Source organism: Pistacia vera, unplaced genomic scaffold (genome assembly GCF_008641045.1).
Source record: "Pistacia vera cultivar Batoury unplaced genomic scaffold, PisVer_v2 Contig1008, whole genome shotgun sequence".
NCBI classification, from domain to species: Eukaryota; Viridiplantae; Streptophyta; class Magnoliopsida; order Sapindales; family Anacardiaceae; genus Pistacia; species Pistacia vera.
This window is the reverse complement of record NW_022195037.1, coordinates 105,125-119,005: the sequence shown is the minus strand read 5'-3', so window position 1 is coordinate 119,005 and position 13,881 is coordinate 105,125. Positions and strand designations below refer to the sequence as shown.

Sequence of the window (13,881 nt, the reverse complement as noted above, 5' to 3'; positions counted from 1 at the left end):
TGCTAGCCCTCGATCCCATACTCTGCCTCTCCATAAGCACGTCCGTCAATCTACCAATGACATCCATAAGTGCTTGTCCCGAGCCGCTTCTCTTCCTCCTATTTTTCACTCTTCTATGGCCAGATGTGTTTGCCCGTTTTTCCCCTGTCGTCCGATCTGGATCAGGTTCAAAGTCACTATCATCAATGTCAACCGTGCCTTGATTGGAAAAAGTGAAGGTGTCCACCGGTTGAGATGTAGATGTGTACGCATATCTCCTAATGGCAGTTTGCTTCTCAAATATGATTTCATAAAGCTCCTTGTGAGGAAGTCCCTTGTGGTAGAATTGTTGAACCTGTGGGTTTTGCTGGTAATGCAAAATAATAATATATTAATATTTGACAGTCCCAAAAAAAAATTGCATACAAATACGGGGTCGTTGATTAATATTAGTTAAAAAAGTTGAAATTTTACCTTGACATATTCTTGCCAAACCTCTACGGAACACGTTAGACTTTGCGACTCATAATCCCACTCGAAGCCCGTGTGTTGCAGTAATTTTCGCCATGCTTGGTATACTTTTTGCAGGCAAAAGTACTTAAGAGGTTAATTGTGTCACATTCAGTCAGTCTCCTCCCAACCAATGATGATAAGTCATCCAACATTTCTTGGTAATCTACTGTTTTCATTGAAGTACTATGCGAAGTTTTCACCCGCTCAGATAACAGGATCAGAAATTTGTGGGTCATCTCGGCGGACCAGTTCACAATATCACTCATCTAATCACAGTACGGTGAGAACGACAACCAAGATTAGGACACCATACCAATCACCAAACACATTACAAATACACATACGCACATTTAAACGTAATAAAGTAAACACAGATAAACTGTTACCTCATTCGATCCGACATTGCTTGCAGCTGACAATGTAGGGGAAAATACATGCAATGTTGACCAACAAGGTGTATGACGAACTCCAAGTCTGGAAAAACTTTGAAACTTTCGCCTCTGCTACAAGTAGTAATCAATCCTGCGACATCGGGACAAATTATACTGACATTTGTACATATGATCGTAATTTGTTCTTACGATCAAATAACGATGCCGAATCTGCAAAACAAATATATCAGTTAGAAAAATCCCAAAAAAATATTTCCACTAATCCAACAATTTTTTACTCTCAAAATTCATCCATTACCGATATGTTCTTTTTATTGTTTGTCCCTTTCACGATTTACAAATTTCCCTGTAAAGATTGAAATGTTAAAAATAATATATACCAACAAAATAAATAACTTTTTTTTTTTTTTTCACTTTTTTTAGCTTTATATATTTACATATATTGATGCAAATTGTCAAAGCAAAAACGCCATTACATTTGCATGGTGATGGGTGGTTAGTATCAGATGGTGGGATTCGGTTCACATTGAGGCGACGATGGTGGTGGTTCATCGCAGATCAGCGACGGCGGTCTTCGCTTCATGGCAGATCGACAACGACGGGAGATTTTAACAGAAGATCGACGATGACGCAAGGTCTTCGTGGCAGATCGATGATGACGGGAGATCTTCGTGGTAGAAAAGACAACGACAAGAGATCTTCGTGGCAGATCGATGACGACGGGAAATCTTCGTGGCAAAAAAGATGACGATGGGTGTGGTTCCTAGCAGAAAACATGATGGTGGTGGTTCGTGGCAGAAAAGACCACAACGGTGGTGGTTCGTGGTAGATCTTGATCGATGGTGGTGGTTCTAAGGTGGCATACAATGAACGATTAACGATGGTATTGTGATGATGGTTTGCTTTTGTGATGATGGTGGCAGTGGAAGATGGTTTGTGACGGTGGGTTTTGTTTTGTGATGATAAAAGCAAATGGTGATGGGTGGTGGCTGTGCGTTTCTATTGTGATGATGGTGGAATAATGTGTTTGGTTGGTGTTGTGGGGTTGTTTTCTGATTTAGGTGGAAGGTCGTTTGGACAATGTGCGGTGGGTTTGTTTTGTATTTGCAAGTGGAAGATTGTATTTGCAGGTGGAAGATTGTTTGCAGGTGGAAGGTCAGACAATGCGAGGTGGGTTTGTGTTGTTGGAATTGAGAGGAAGATGGTTTCTCACGGTGGATTTGGGAATTGAGAGGAAGATGTTGTGACGGTGGTGAAAGAGTCAAGACAGAACAAACAGACAGAAAAAAAAAAAGTGGAGAAAGAAAAGAAGACCGCAAAATCTGCAGGCAACGGTCACATGTGTCAGAATCAGATTTTGAAAATACTGTTTGCTGAATAATAAAACAAACAATATTTTGAAAATAGGATAACGAATAGGGTTGCAAATAACAAAACAAACGCACCCTTGATTATCGAAAAAAATGTGTTAATTTAATATTACTGAGGTAATCCAATTTTTGTTCTCATTTAACCCTTAATTAATTAACATTTCAGACATAAATGTCTTCGTATGTCTATCAAATAGCAATTAGCCCAACTATGCAAAATGTCTTTTAACCCCTTACATTTGAGAATTTGGTTAAAATACCTCAGCCAAAATAAAAGTTTAAAATTTAATAAAATATCCTCAACCACCCAAGATGATTGTCGGTTGTCGGCCACCACCGTGGGCAATCATCGAAAAGGCGCACGACGATCGGATCTGGCTGTTTCCACTTAGATTCATGGTCATTTTCGGCCAGACCCATCGATCTAGGGAGCATGCATCATTCCGATGACTGCCGACAACTGGCAGTTGTCTTGGGTGGCTAGGGTATTTTGTTAAATTTTAAACTTTTATTGTGGTTATGGGGTTTAGCTAAATTCTCAAATGTTATGAGGTTAAAATTAATAATCTAAATGATAAAATAAAAATAAAAATATTATAATAATATTATTATAAAAAGGGCAATTCTGTAAAAGGGTCTCCCAAAATTCTTTTATTCCACCCAACCGAACATATTAATTATTTATACCCACCAATCTAACTAAACATATATAATCTAACATTTCCGTTTAATCTTCAAAGTAATCAACTAAACTATATAATCTAACATTTCCGTTTAATCTTCAAAGTAATCTATCTCACTAGGATTTTTATTCTTTCAGTAATACAATATTCCCTGAACCAAACGACTTTTAAAAGGAAATGATGCATTGTGTCATAAAAAATGAAATGAAAAACTAAATATGAAAAGTTAATTTATTAATTAAGAATGATTTTGTATGTCAATTATAAAGGATAATATCATACTATTATGTTGTGTATAGATATAGTTGTGAAATGATTTTGTAAATATAATATTATTCATCATCGTATCATAATACATAGCCATATACGGACAATTTAAATCTTGTTTGGCATCGAACAGTTACATTCTTGGAAAAATAAGAATAGTCAACCTAACCTAATCTGCCATCCACGTAAATCAAAGTCGTACGTGGACTATTCTAAGAATTATCTATTATCTATAGCGTAAATCGAACTCGGAAGCCATGTTACCTCACCTAATACGGGTCTGCCATGACTTATTAAAATCAAGTTATCTCCACTCCACTACGTCCCTTTGGATTTTGAAGAATGTTTATACTCCATCTACTAGACAACCATATGGACTGTTAGCTCGCTTCACCATTGATTACATTTCAATATTTAATGTTGATCAATGAATTTAATCGATTAATAATGACCAACTATGGGTTGCACTTTCAGATAAATACAAGATTTAAGAACAAACTAATTGCTTGTTGAGAGGATTAGTTGATAATTCATAGGTTGACTAAATATATAGTTGCTTACAGTCGGAGTTCAACTGCATTGTGCTGAAATACAGTTAACTAACTGGTTTAGATTTAAGAGTTTCGCAAACAAGGGGAAGAGTAATGGAAAAAATCTGTTCCATCTTCAACTTGCAAGTTCTTTATTATTTCATCCAAGTCTTTATAAACACGCCTGAGTTGCAGTTTTCTCATCCTAATCAACCATTTCTGGAGAATGGCTAGAGCTGCATTGTTTATGTTTCTACTCCTCCCCATGATTTACTACGGAAGTAGTCGTTCGATTAAACAAAATCTCAATCTTTTATCCGATGGCATGAATCGAACGACCCATGAGTCTCAAGTCCTGGAACTTATCGAGCTTGGAACAACAGTGACTTGTGAGCCAGTTTACAGCTTCTTACCTTGCTCATCCACTGTCTGGGGTCAGCTCTTCATGTTGGTAGTATATGAATTGTTGCTGTCTTTGTCTCAGCAAATCATTCAAAGTGGATCAAACCTCTTCTTTCAAATGTTTGGAACTGGTATATTTGGTGCAAGTTTGTTCAACGTACTTGGCATGTTTCCTCAAATCATATTGGTTATCGGTAAGCTCCTTCTACCTAGCTCTTATCTTGGCCGGCTTCTTTGTTTCTCAAATATGGTTCAACTCACTCACAGAAGCCAAAATTTTGATGCTTTTATATTTATCATGAAATATTCAACTGCATGCAGTAAACATCTCATGCAAACTTCTGTTTATTTTTCACCATTCCACAGCTTTTTCAAGTAAATGTTGGATGGGTATATTGTTTATCGATCACCATGTTCATAATATAGTATATGTAGCTATTTTAAGCTTCGTCAATGGTTAATGAAGCAAATTAATTAATTTTAGTGTAGCTATAATTAGGAAGGGTAACCGTTGACCATTGTAGTGTGAACACAGTATAGCTCACATAATTTCTTCTGTCAAAGTTTCCAAAAAGATATTGATTTGGTTGTCAATTATTAAGATTTGGCATAGGATAATTTGCTCATTTTATTTTTTTCTATCATAAGTTCTTAAGGAGTTGATCTAAATTTTGAGTCATTTTTAATTAATGAAAACATTATTTAAAAAAAAATATCTTTTTTTAAGAAAAAATATTTTGAACTTTTTAAGAGTAAGATATGGTATAGAGATGTTAGAAATTGAAAATAGGAATAAATAATATTATTTTGGAAGAAAGATAGCTTGTATATATAAGCTGACAAGATTAGGAATTGAAAATGTCACCATCGACTCAACTTAACTAAACCAACTTTTTAAAAGCACAAGCAAACAGTCAAATATCCAATAAGTGATGAACATTTCAATCTGCGCTGGTACTTTATATTATTTTTCTAGGTCAACATGTTTTTTAATTGATGTAGCGTAATATTCTATGAATCATAAGGTTTTTGTAGTGAATTTTATCTCAAAAAAATAAAATAATCAATAATGTAATAGTGTTTAATGTAGGTAGATATTGTTTTTGCATTTTGTCTGTCAATATTAAGTTAGATCTCATCTCGGTGCCCGCTAGAATTCTAACAATACTTAAGGTAGCCTTACAATGCATTAGTTTAGAATGGTTTCCAATTACATGCTGGATTTTTAATGTTAACAGAAACAGTAAACTGACTTTTTCCCACCCAAGGTTTGACTTAATGACACTTTTCCATCCAAAAAGTTTCAAAAATACTACTTTTTCACCCAAAGTTAATATTCTGTTGATACCCAAAATATATTTCACTTTTTTAGCCTACATTTGACGAGTTACCAGGAGCTAGGATAAAATAGGTTTTGTAGAGTAGAGGTTAGTGGATCGAATGGTAATGACCAATTGAATATTCGCCGTGAAAATTAGTTAAGAACAGGAAACCCTAGCTTTACGGTAGCCAATAATTGACGGTACTAAGCAATTTTCTTTCTTTCATTCCTTCAGTGATCTTCTTAATGAGGGGATTTCCTAGCTCATCTTGTAGAGTGTATTGGTTGAGTCCCATCCTACCTTTTCTAATCTATGGTTTCTGTACCCATGCCTTGACTATCTTTATTCTCGCTTCCCAAATAACTAACTATCTCACTTTTCATAGTTCTATTTAAACCTGAAATTAGGTGTTAAAGTGAGAGGGATTTTGTAGAGAGGAGACCAAAAATTCAAATGGTGGTGACGGAGATAATTTTCGCTATTAGAATCGATTTTGAGTAGTAACAGAATATTAACTTTGGGTAGAAAAGTGGTATTTTAGGTGGGAAAGTGTCATGAAGGCAAACCTTGGGTGGGAAAAAGTGGTTTACTCTAGCAGAAAATGCAAACTTATCCTACATTTTCCAATATTATCAAAAATAGCTATGGGTTTATTTAGTGAATATATCATGATCTAAGCTTTTACCCAATAAAAGATATAAATATTTTTTAAGCAAACCCTAAATATTGGGGAGCAATATTATTGAAAAAAGAAAGAAGAAGACACGAACATAAGATTCTTAGAAGGTATATATAAGCACAATTCGAGTTGATCTGGAAAATAAACAGAGAATTTGTCTTCATCTTCTCTAAATAGTTTAACTATAGGTTTGTATCACCAAGGGAGATGCAATGTCGTTATTTATGCATAAAAAAACTGTATTTCTGTGGAGCTTGACGGTCGGATTTCGGTTGATATCTTAATGTTTAATCATGTCATGAACTTTGGAATGAAATTATTCATTCTTCACCAAGTATATAGTCATAGATGTCAATTAATCTACTAAGGTAATGTTTATCCAAGCAATTCCATGTGCTTTATACTCTAATCTGTTTTATATAGTTCCATTTCAAATTATGTAATTAATATGATTCATGTTCTTATACAGTGATCGGAGTCTCAGGAGATTCAAGCACAATTCAATCAATGGCAGCAATGGGAATGGCCATGCTTGCAGGATCAGCTATTATGCAACTCACTGTGAGTTGGGGTTCTGTTGTTGCTTTTGGTAGCTATGATCTTTCAGATATCTCAACTTCAGAAACTTCAACTGCTGCTTCAGACACTACGACGGCTTCAGCATCATCAAATTCAGAAAACAAAAAACCATTCAGTTTAACAGGTATATCCTCTACTCTCATATTTTCTCTTAATTAATAAAAACGAACATCTTGTAATTCAATAAATTGATAAACTAATTTGCTTTTATTTATGCAGGTTATGGTGTAGAAACTGATAAGGAGACGAGGTACACTTCAATGATCATGCTTCTATCAATGATCCCAGTTCTTATTCTTCAGCTAGCAAAAGTTATCAATTCATCAACCGGGACACGAATTATCGTCCTAATTTCTCTCGTTATAACGTTAATTTTCCTCATCTGCTACATGACTTATCAGGTAAAATAAGAAAAGTGAATAGATCCGCAGCAATTATATGGATTATGCATATTTATAGTTCAAAGAAAGAAGTATGACTTAGAAGCTACAACAAATTTAAACAAGGGGATTTGTAGTATTATGCTTAACAACGTTTTTATCCGCACGATCTTTTACAGACAATGCATGATTTCATAGATTCACTCCACATTTTCACGAATATATATCTAATTCTATAATCTAAAAAAAAAAAAAAAAAAATTGGTGCGCAGGTGTTTCAGCCATGGATTCAAAACAGAAGACTAGATTACCTGTTGAATAAATTTGTACAGAAGAAACTACTAAGGAGCCTTCTTGCCAGAAATGGCCAACCTAATGTTACCCTTATAAAAGAGTAAGTTTTGTGATTTATACCCAGCTCTTGAGCGAGTCTCTGCCGGAAACAATGTTTCAGTCATTCAACCTTTAAACCATGTGAGCTTCAGGAGTCGGCTGTCCAGTTATCTCATTAATTAGTCTTTCCTTAATAAATTTGCAGCTTGTTTCGCAAGATTGACAAGAGTGGTGACGCGTATATATCGAATGATGAACTGAGAGCACTGATCCTGGGAATACAGTTTGAAGAAGTGGGCTTGGATGAGGAGGATTTCGCAACAAAGGTGATGGAAGAGTTTGATATCTCAGGAGATGCTCATATTAATGAGAAAGAGTTTGTTAATGGTCTCTCAAAATGGCTTACAAAGGGTAATAACTCCAACAAGAAAGCGAAATCTTCTAACACCGAGTCACAGGTACATATGTAAACCCACGTTTATATGGTATACATGATATGTTTATTTAAATTAGTGTAATCAAATTGCAATATATCCTAATTGAACTGCAGTTACAGAATACTAGTGAAGAGAATAAGAGTCTGCTAGCTCAGAAAAAGGAAAGCAAGAGTACGGCTGATAACAAATCCTGGTGGAATTACATTAAAGCTGCTATTCTAGTGATTGCAGGAACCACAATTACAATAGTGATTGGGACACCCCTCATGCAAACGGTGCAAGAATTCTCCACTTCTGCAAACATTCCTTCATTCGCGGTCTCATATGTAGTGATACCTCTGGCTTTGGGCTACAAACAGATGCTTTTAGTCATTAAATCTGCTGGAGAGAAAACAGAAAAGGCTGCCTCTTTAACATTTTCTGAGGTTAATCAAATTATTTCCCTCTTTCATTCAGATATTCAATTGATCATTTGATGAATGGAAAAACATAAAGGAAAAGAATCAATATAGCTACTTTTCTAATCTGTTGGTGGTCTGATAAGTGAAAGCTTTTGTGCAGCTTTATGGTGGAGTATTCATGAATAACATAATGGGTTTAGCCATCTTCTTGCTGCTTGTTTACATAAGAGATTTGACCTGGGATGTGTCGGCAGAAGTTCTGGTTATTTTAGTAATTTGCACTGCGATGGGGTTATTTGGGAGCTTCACCACCAAGATTCCATTTTGGACATGCATAATAGTATATCTTCTGTACCCCATATCTCTGCTTCTGCTTTACATTCTCACTGAAGTTCTTGGTTGGGCTTAAGCAAGCAAATTAAGATATTAATTAACAAAGAATAATTGGAGGCAAGCGAATTCCAAAATTTGAAAAAAAATTATGTACTGAACAGTTTACTAGAGGAGTATGTTTCCAATCAAGTACATGTTTATTTTGTTTCTGTATTCACAACAATCATTGTTTCATCCAACCATAAAGTAATCAAAGTTTTGTCTTTTTAATTTAATTTAAACACATATTAACATATTAGTCACGTTGATATTTTAACCATTAATTTCTGGCATATTTTGCATTATTGGTAACTTCCCTCTTGATAATTCAAATAGTTCACCGTGATCTACAACGTCAAAACCAGTGTATATAGAAATCACATAATTATATATCCTATTGTGCAAACTTACTTTATTATGGTATCGAAGTCACGTTTGCTTAAGGTGATGTTGGGTTTGGATCCAGCTGCAAGTCAAGCGTGAAGGAGGATATTGAAGTTGAATTTATCTCACATCACTTAATCTGTGGATTTTTATAGTGTATATATATATATATATGATTGAATTCTCTTTTCCCTTAAGTTAGCTTTTAGGCTTGGGTTACCCAAACCCACTTTATTAATATGGATATATACTTTTGTTACACGCTGCACCTGGAGTTGCTAATTAATTAACAATAATATAATTCTAATTAATTATTAGATATTGGCTCTGGGGAGCGCTGACTAGCTTTCAAATATCAGCAAGCATCTCGTCCGAACTTGTCCAAGCCCTGATAGGCTCTTTATAGCGAGTCTTGAAATTAATGTGAAACGAACCACAGATCCATACCTTTATCAGAAGATGTGACTTCACTAGCTCCAGCTATATATTCTATGGAAACATAATGTCAACTGTATTTCACATTTGAAACTCTTCAAAAAGGTTCAGGAACTCCAACTGCTGGTATCCAATTACCTAACGGAATACATGTCAATATAAACTTAATTTACAATATTGTACTTTGGTTTTAGGTTAGAATTATGATTGATTTTGACATAAGAGGGCGTTAATACCTACCCATAATGAATGTTTAAGTTTTAAAGGTTTTATTTATCCGGGATCTTTATAAAACGAGCCTAAGAGTTGCGATTTGATTAACCAGCACTGGAGCAATTGTAAGTGTCTCCATGACAATGATAAGTGTAAAACCCCGTTTTTTGTCCTAGTTGGATAAATTACATACAAAAATGTTATCCTTACAAAGACCCATATAAAGAGGGTTACAAAGTGATATCATCCAGAAGAAAAAAAAACAAAGAAAAAACGGAAAAAAAGAGAGAGAGAGAAATCATGAAAATCAAAGGTGGGGATTGTTTGTGTATGCCTCCTTTGTATGTGTCTTTGTAAAACTAACATTGCTCTATTATATATTCTTTGTGATTTTTACTGTTATGGAAGGGGATTTTTGTTAGCTTTTAAAATGTTAGGATTATTTTAGAATTAGGATAAGTGTGTTAAGTCTTTTATTATTATCTTTTATAATTATGTTAAGTCTTTTATAATTATCTTATTAGGATTATCTTATTATCTCTTCATAATTAGAGTCATTTTGGGACTTATTATCCCTTTATAATTAGAGTCCTTTTGAGAGTCAATAGAGTCAAGTGTAAGGCTATATAATAGCCTAAATCTAGATTGTGGGAGTCAATAAAGAATTTTGTCAACTAATCTTTCTATCTCTTGTTCTTGGAGGTCTCTGTTCCTCATATAAACATATCATGTCCCAAGCCCTATCATTGGTGCTCTCATTCCCTAGTTATGGCTGAAGACACTCGCTTGCGTCTTTTGGATGAGCAGCTTGCTAAAATTATGGCTCTACAATCTACCTAGGCAGAGACTCTCACTTCTTTAATAGAGAAATTGGAAGTTTTGACAGTTGGTTTTCAAGATGTTACTTTGCAGATTTCAGCTCTAAACAACAAGTTCGATCAAACCTGCCAGCAAAACCAACAACAAAACCAACATTCCGATGAATCATCTTCAAATTTGGCTGGGCGAGGTGGATCGACTTTCGGGAGTTTTTTTTCCCAAATCTTTCCGTTTAAAAGTCCCTCGTTTTGATGGCGCCTATCCGTGTGGATGGAGGTTTAAAGCCGAGCAATTCTTTGATTACCATAATATCTCTACTGAGCAATGATTGATGATCTCTTCCTTCCACATGGATGGGCCAGCTCTCTCCTGGTATCACTGGATGCATTCCAATGGGCAGATCCATTCTTGGCATTCTTTCCTACAGGATTTAGATGTTCGTTTTGGGCCTTCGGAATTTGTGGATTACCAAGGGCAATTGGCGAAACTTACTCAAACAGGTTATGTAGTCGCTTATCAAACAGAATTTGAGGAACTCTCTAATCAAGTTTCTGGCCTTCCGGGTACGTTCCTTTTAAGTTGCTTTGTATCAGGGCTCAAACCAGAAATCTGAAAGGAGGTGCAGTCCTTTCGGCCTCACACCCTCAACCATGCCATGAGTCTTGCCCGCTTACAGGAGGACAAGCTGCAGATCTACACCTATACTTGCATTCTGTCGACCCTGTATCTTGCGATCCTAGTAAATCAACTCCTAATGTTCCTTCAATGCAGCAGCCCTTTTGCCTACTCCAAACAAATCGGATTCCTTGCTTGTTAAGCGACTTACAGCAACACAGATGCAAGAACGATGCAACAAAGGTTTGTGCTATAATTGCGATGAGCACTTTCACCCTGGGCATTGTTGCACAGCCAAGTTCTTTCTCTTGCTGAAGGAGGAGGATGATGATGAGCACGAGGATGAACTAGGATAATTGTTGTTGATGGTGTCGTACCTTGCAACCTGAGGACAAGGTTGAGGCGAAGGGGAAGGCAATGTTAGGATTATTTTAGAATTAGGATAAGTGTGTTAAGTCTTTTATTATTATCTTTTATAATTATGTTAAGTCTTTTATAATTATCTTTCATTATTATCTTATTAGGATTATCTTATTAGCTCTTTATAATTAGAGTCCTTTTGTGACTTATTATCCCTTTATAATTACAGTCTTTTCGGGAGTCAATGGAGTCAAGTGTAAGGCTATATAATAGCCTAAATCTAGATTGTGTCAAGAAAGAATTTTGTCAACTAATCTTTCTATCTCTTGTTCTTGGAGGTCTCTGTTCCTCATATAAACAGATCATGTCCCAAACCCTATCATAAAAGTTTATTGGAGTGAAATTGAAAGAAATGGAAGCTGTTGGGTTTGCATGTAACTAGGGGGCAAAATCTAGAGGTTTTTGTAAGGAAAAGCTAATGTGGCGGGGTCATGGTAAGTACGGGTGTAAACGAGCCAAACCAAGCCTAGCTTTCAGCTTAACGAGCTCGGCTTGTGTGCTAAAGGATCGAGCTCGAGCCTATCGAGTCAAGAAAAACAGGCTCGAGCTTGAGCTGGCTCGCGAGCTTGGCTTGGTAAGGGGCTCGCGAACCTTTACTCGAGCCTAGCTCGTTAAGGCTTGGTCAAACTTGGTTTGACCAAGTCAAATTCTAGCCCTACAGTCTATTTTTTCCTCCAGAACCTGTTTAAATCCACAAATTTGTGTCAATTAATACCTACTGCATAGCTTGCATCATATTAACCATGATAGTTATACAACAAAATACAAGTGTTCAAAGTTTTCATCGAAATACAATCCAAAAAATGAAAAAAATACAGTTCAGAAAATGAAAAAAATAATTGTCCAACAATCAAAATATAGGTGGCTGTCTTCTGTAGATGGGTTGTCCTATATTGAAACCACCATTTTCCCCCGACTGCAAAAAATGTTAAATTTAGTAAGTATCTTTTTAGGTAACTAAAATGAATAATCATGCAACAGAACCGAAATTAATCAAACTTCTACCTGCGTGTGCCTCCTACCACAGCCATACCTTGTACTGAATGTCAGGAACTTACGGGATAGGAAGCGTGATCTACAAAGATTGCTGATCTTCCTGAAAATGACATAGGAGGAGTAATTGAATTTAGTTAGTATAAATATAATGTAATTAATGAATTTAATCAAAAGAATATTCAATAAAACTTACTTTGCATCTTTTCTTCACTCCATTCAAAGTCCGACATCAATCGCATCCACATAAAAGCATCTCCACAATGTTGGGAGCCAATGACGATTGATAAGTGTCAATAACCCCTACTCCCGACGCTGAAAGCAGACTCAAAAGCAACTATAGTGATAGGGATGGCTAATACGTCATGGGCCATAGTAGACAGAATAGGGAACTTCGTTGCATTTGCCTTCCACCATGTCAAAGCATCAAAAGTCGCAGGATCCCCCACACATTTATGACACCCCTCTCCCAAATAACAATCTAACTCTGATTTAGTTGGCTCAACCATCTCAACCACGCCCAAAAACTCACTAAAATCATATCAAACCTCTAGCCTATCTGCCGCTGCCCCCGACCTCTCACCAACTACCTGAAGTCCATCCCCTCTAGATGTAGAAGCGCGGGCAGTAGTCAAGGCTCTACTGGCATCGACATACTCCCCATAGACCTCATACAAGGCATCCTGAATAGTAATAGTATTTGCCCGCGCTTCAGCCTCATGATACATCTTAGGGAACGCCCACTGAATCACCCTCATCTTGAGTCTAGGGTCCAATATAGTACCCACAACCATCAGCAAATTACATTCCCCCCAATATTTGTCAAACTTTTGCTTTATTTTCCAAACCATTGTCCTTATAAATTCATCTTCATGTTCACTCTTACTATCTAACATAATCTTGATTGAAAAAACTTGTTTTAGAAACAAGTTTGATGTTGGATAATTACTCCCCGATATGAGATTGGTCGCACCACTGAACACCTTTAAAATTTCACAAACTTTCTCTATTATGTCCCAATCCTCCTCCTTGGGACAATATTGATAACTGAAATCCCTCTCCTCAAAGCTAGGGAAAACACGTCTAAATTTGATTATTGTTGTCAACATATCATATGTTGAATTCCACCGTGTTTTGTAATCAAGAATAAGCTTGCGAAACGGCAATCTCTGCTACAAAATAATCTCTGAAAACACCTTTACCCTACTCTCTGACGAATTTATATATACCCCGCTATCACGGATGTCCTGAATAATGTGTCTAATCTAATAAAGACCATCTTGGACAACCATATTCAAGATGTGTGCGCAACACCTAACATGAAACAACTTGCCCCCACACATGAGCTTCCCCATAGCTTAGA

At 36.1% G+C, this 13,881-nt stretch overlaps 1 protein-coding gene across 2 annotated transcripts; it reads left to right on the top strand.

Annotated features, from left to right (window-relative positions):
* The first annotated feature begins 3,828 nt into the window (after positions 1-3,828).
* On the top strand, positions 3,829-8,765 carry LOC116146981 (sodium/calcium exchanger NCL2-like). Of its 2 annotated transcripts, none has more exons than XM_031391272.1 (7): positions 3,829-4,330; positions 6,607-6,840; positions 6,936-7,117; positions 7,369-7,490; positions 7,635-7,887; positions 7,986-8,291; positions 8,428-8,765. In XM_031391272.1, the coding sequence occupies exons 1-7, from the start codon at positions 3,961-3,963 to the stop codon at positions 8,674-8,676; spliced, it is 1,716 nt and encodes a 571-aa protein (XP_031247132.1). In that variant the 5' UTR covers positions 3,829-3,960; the 3' UTR covers positions 8,677-8,765. The 2 variants fall into 2 exon arrangements, with proteins under 2 accessions (XP_031247132.1, XP_031288298.1); XM_031432438.1 differs by having other exon boundaries at positions 7,980-8,291.
* Positions 8,766-13,881: the final 5,116 nt, after the last annotated feature.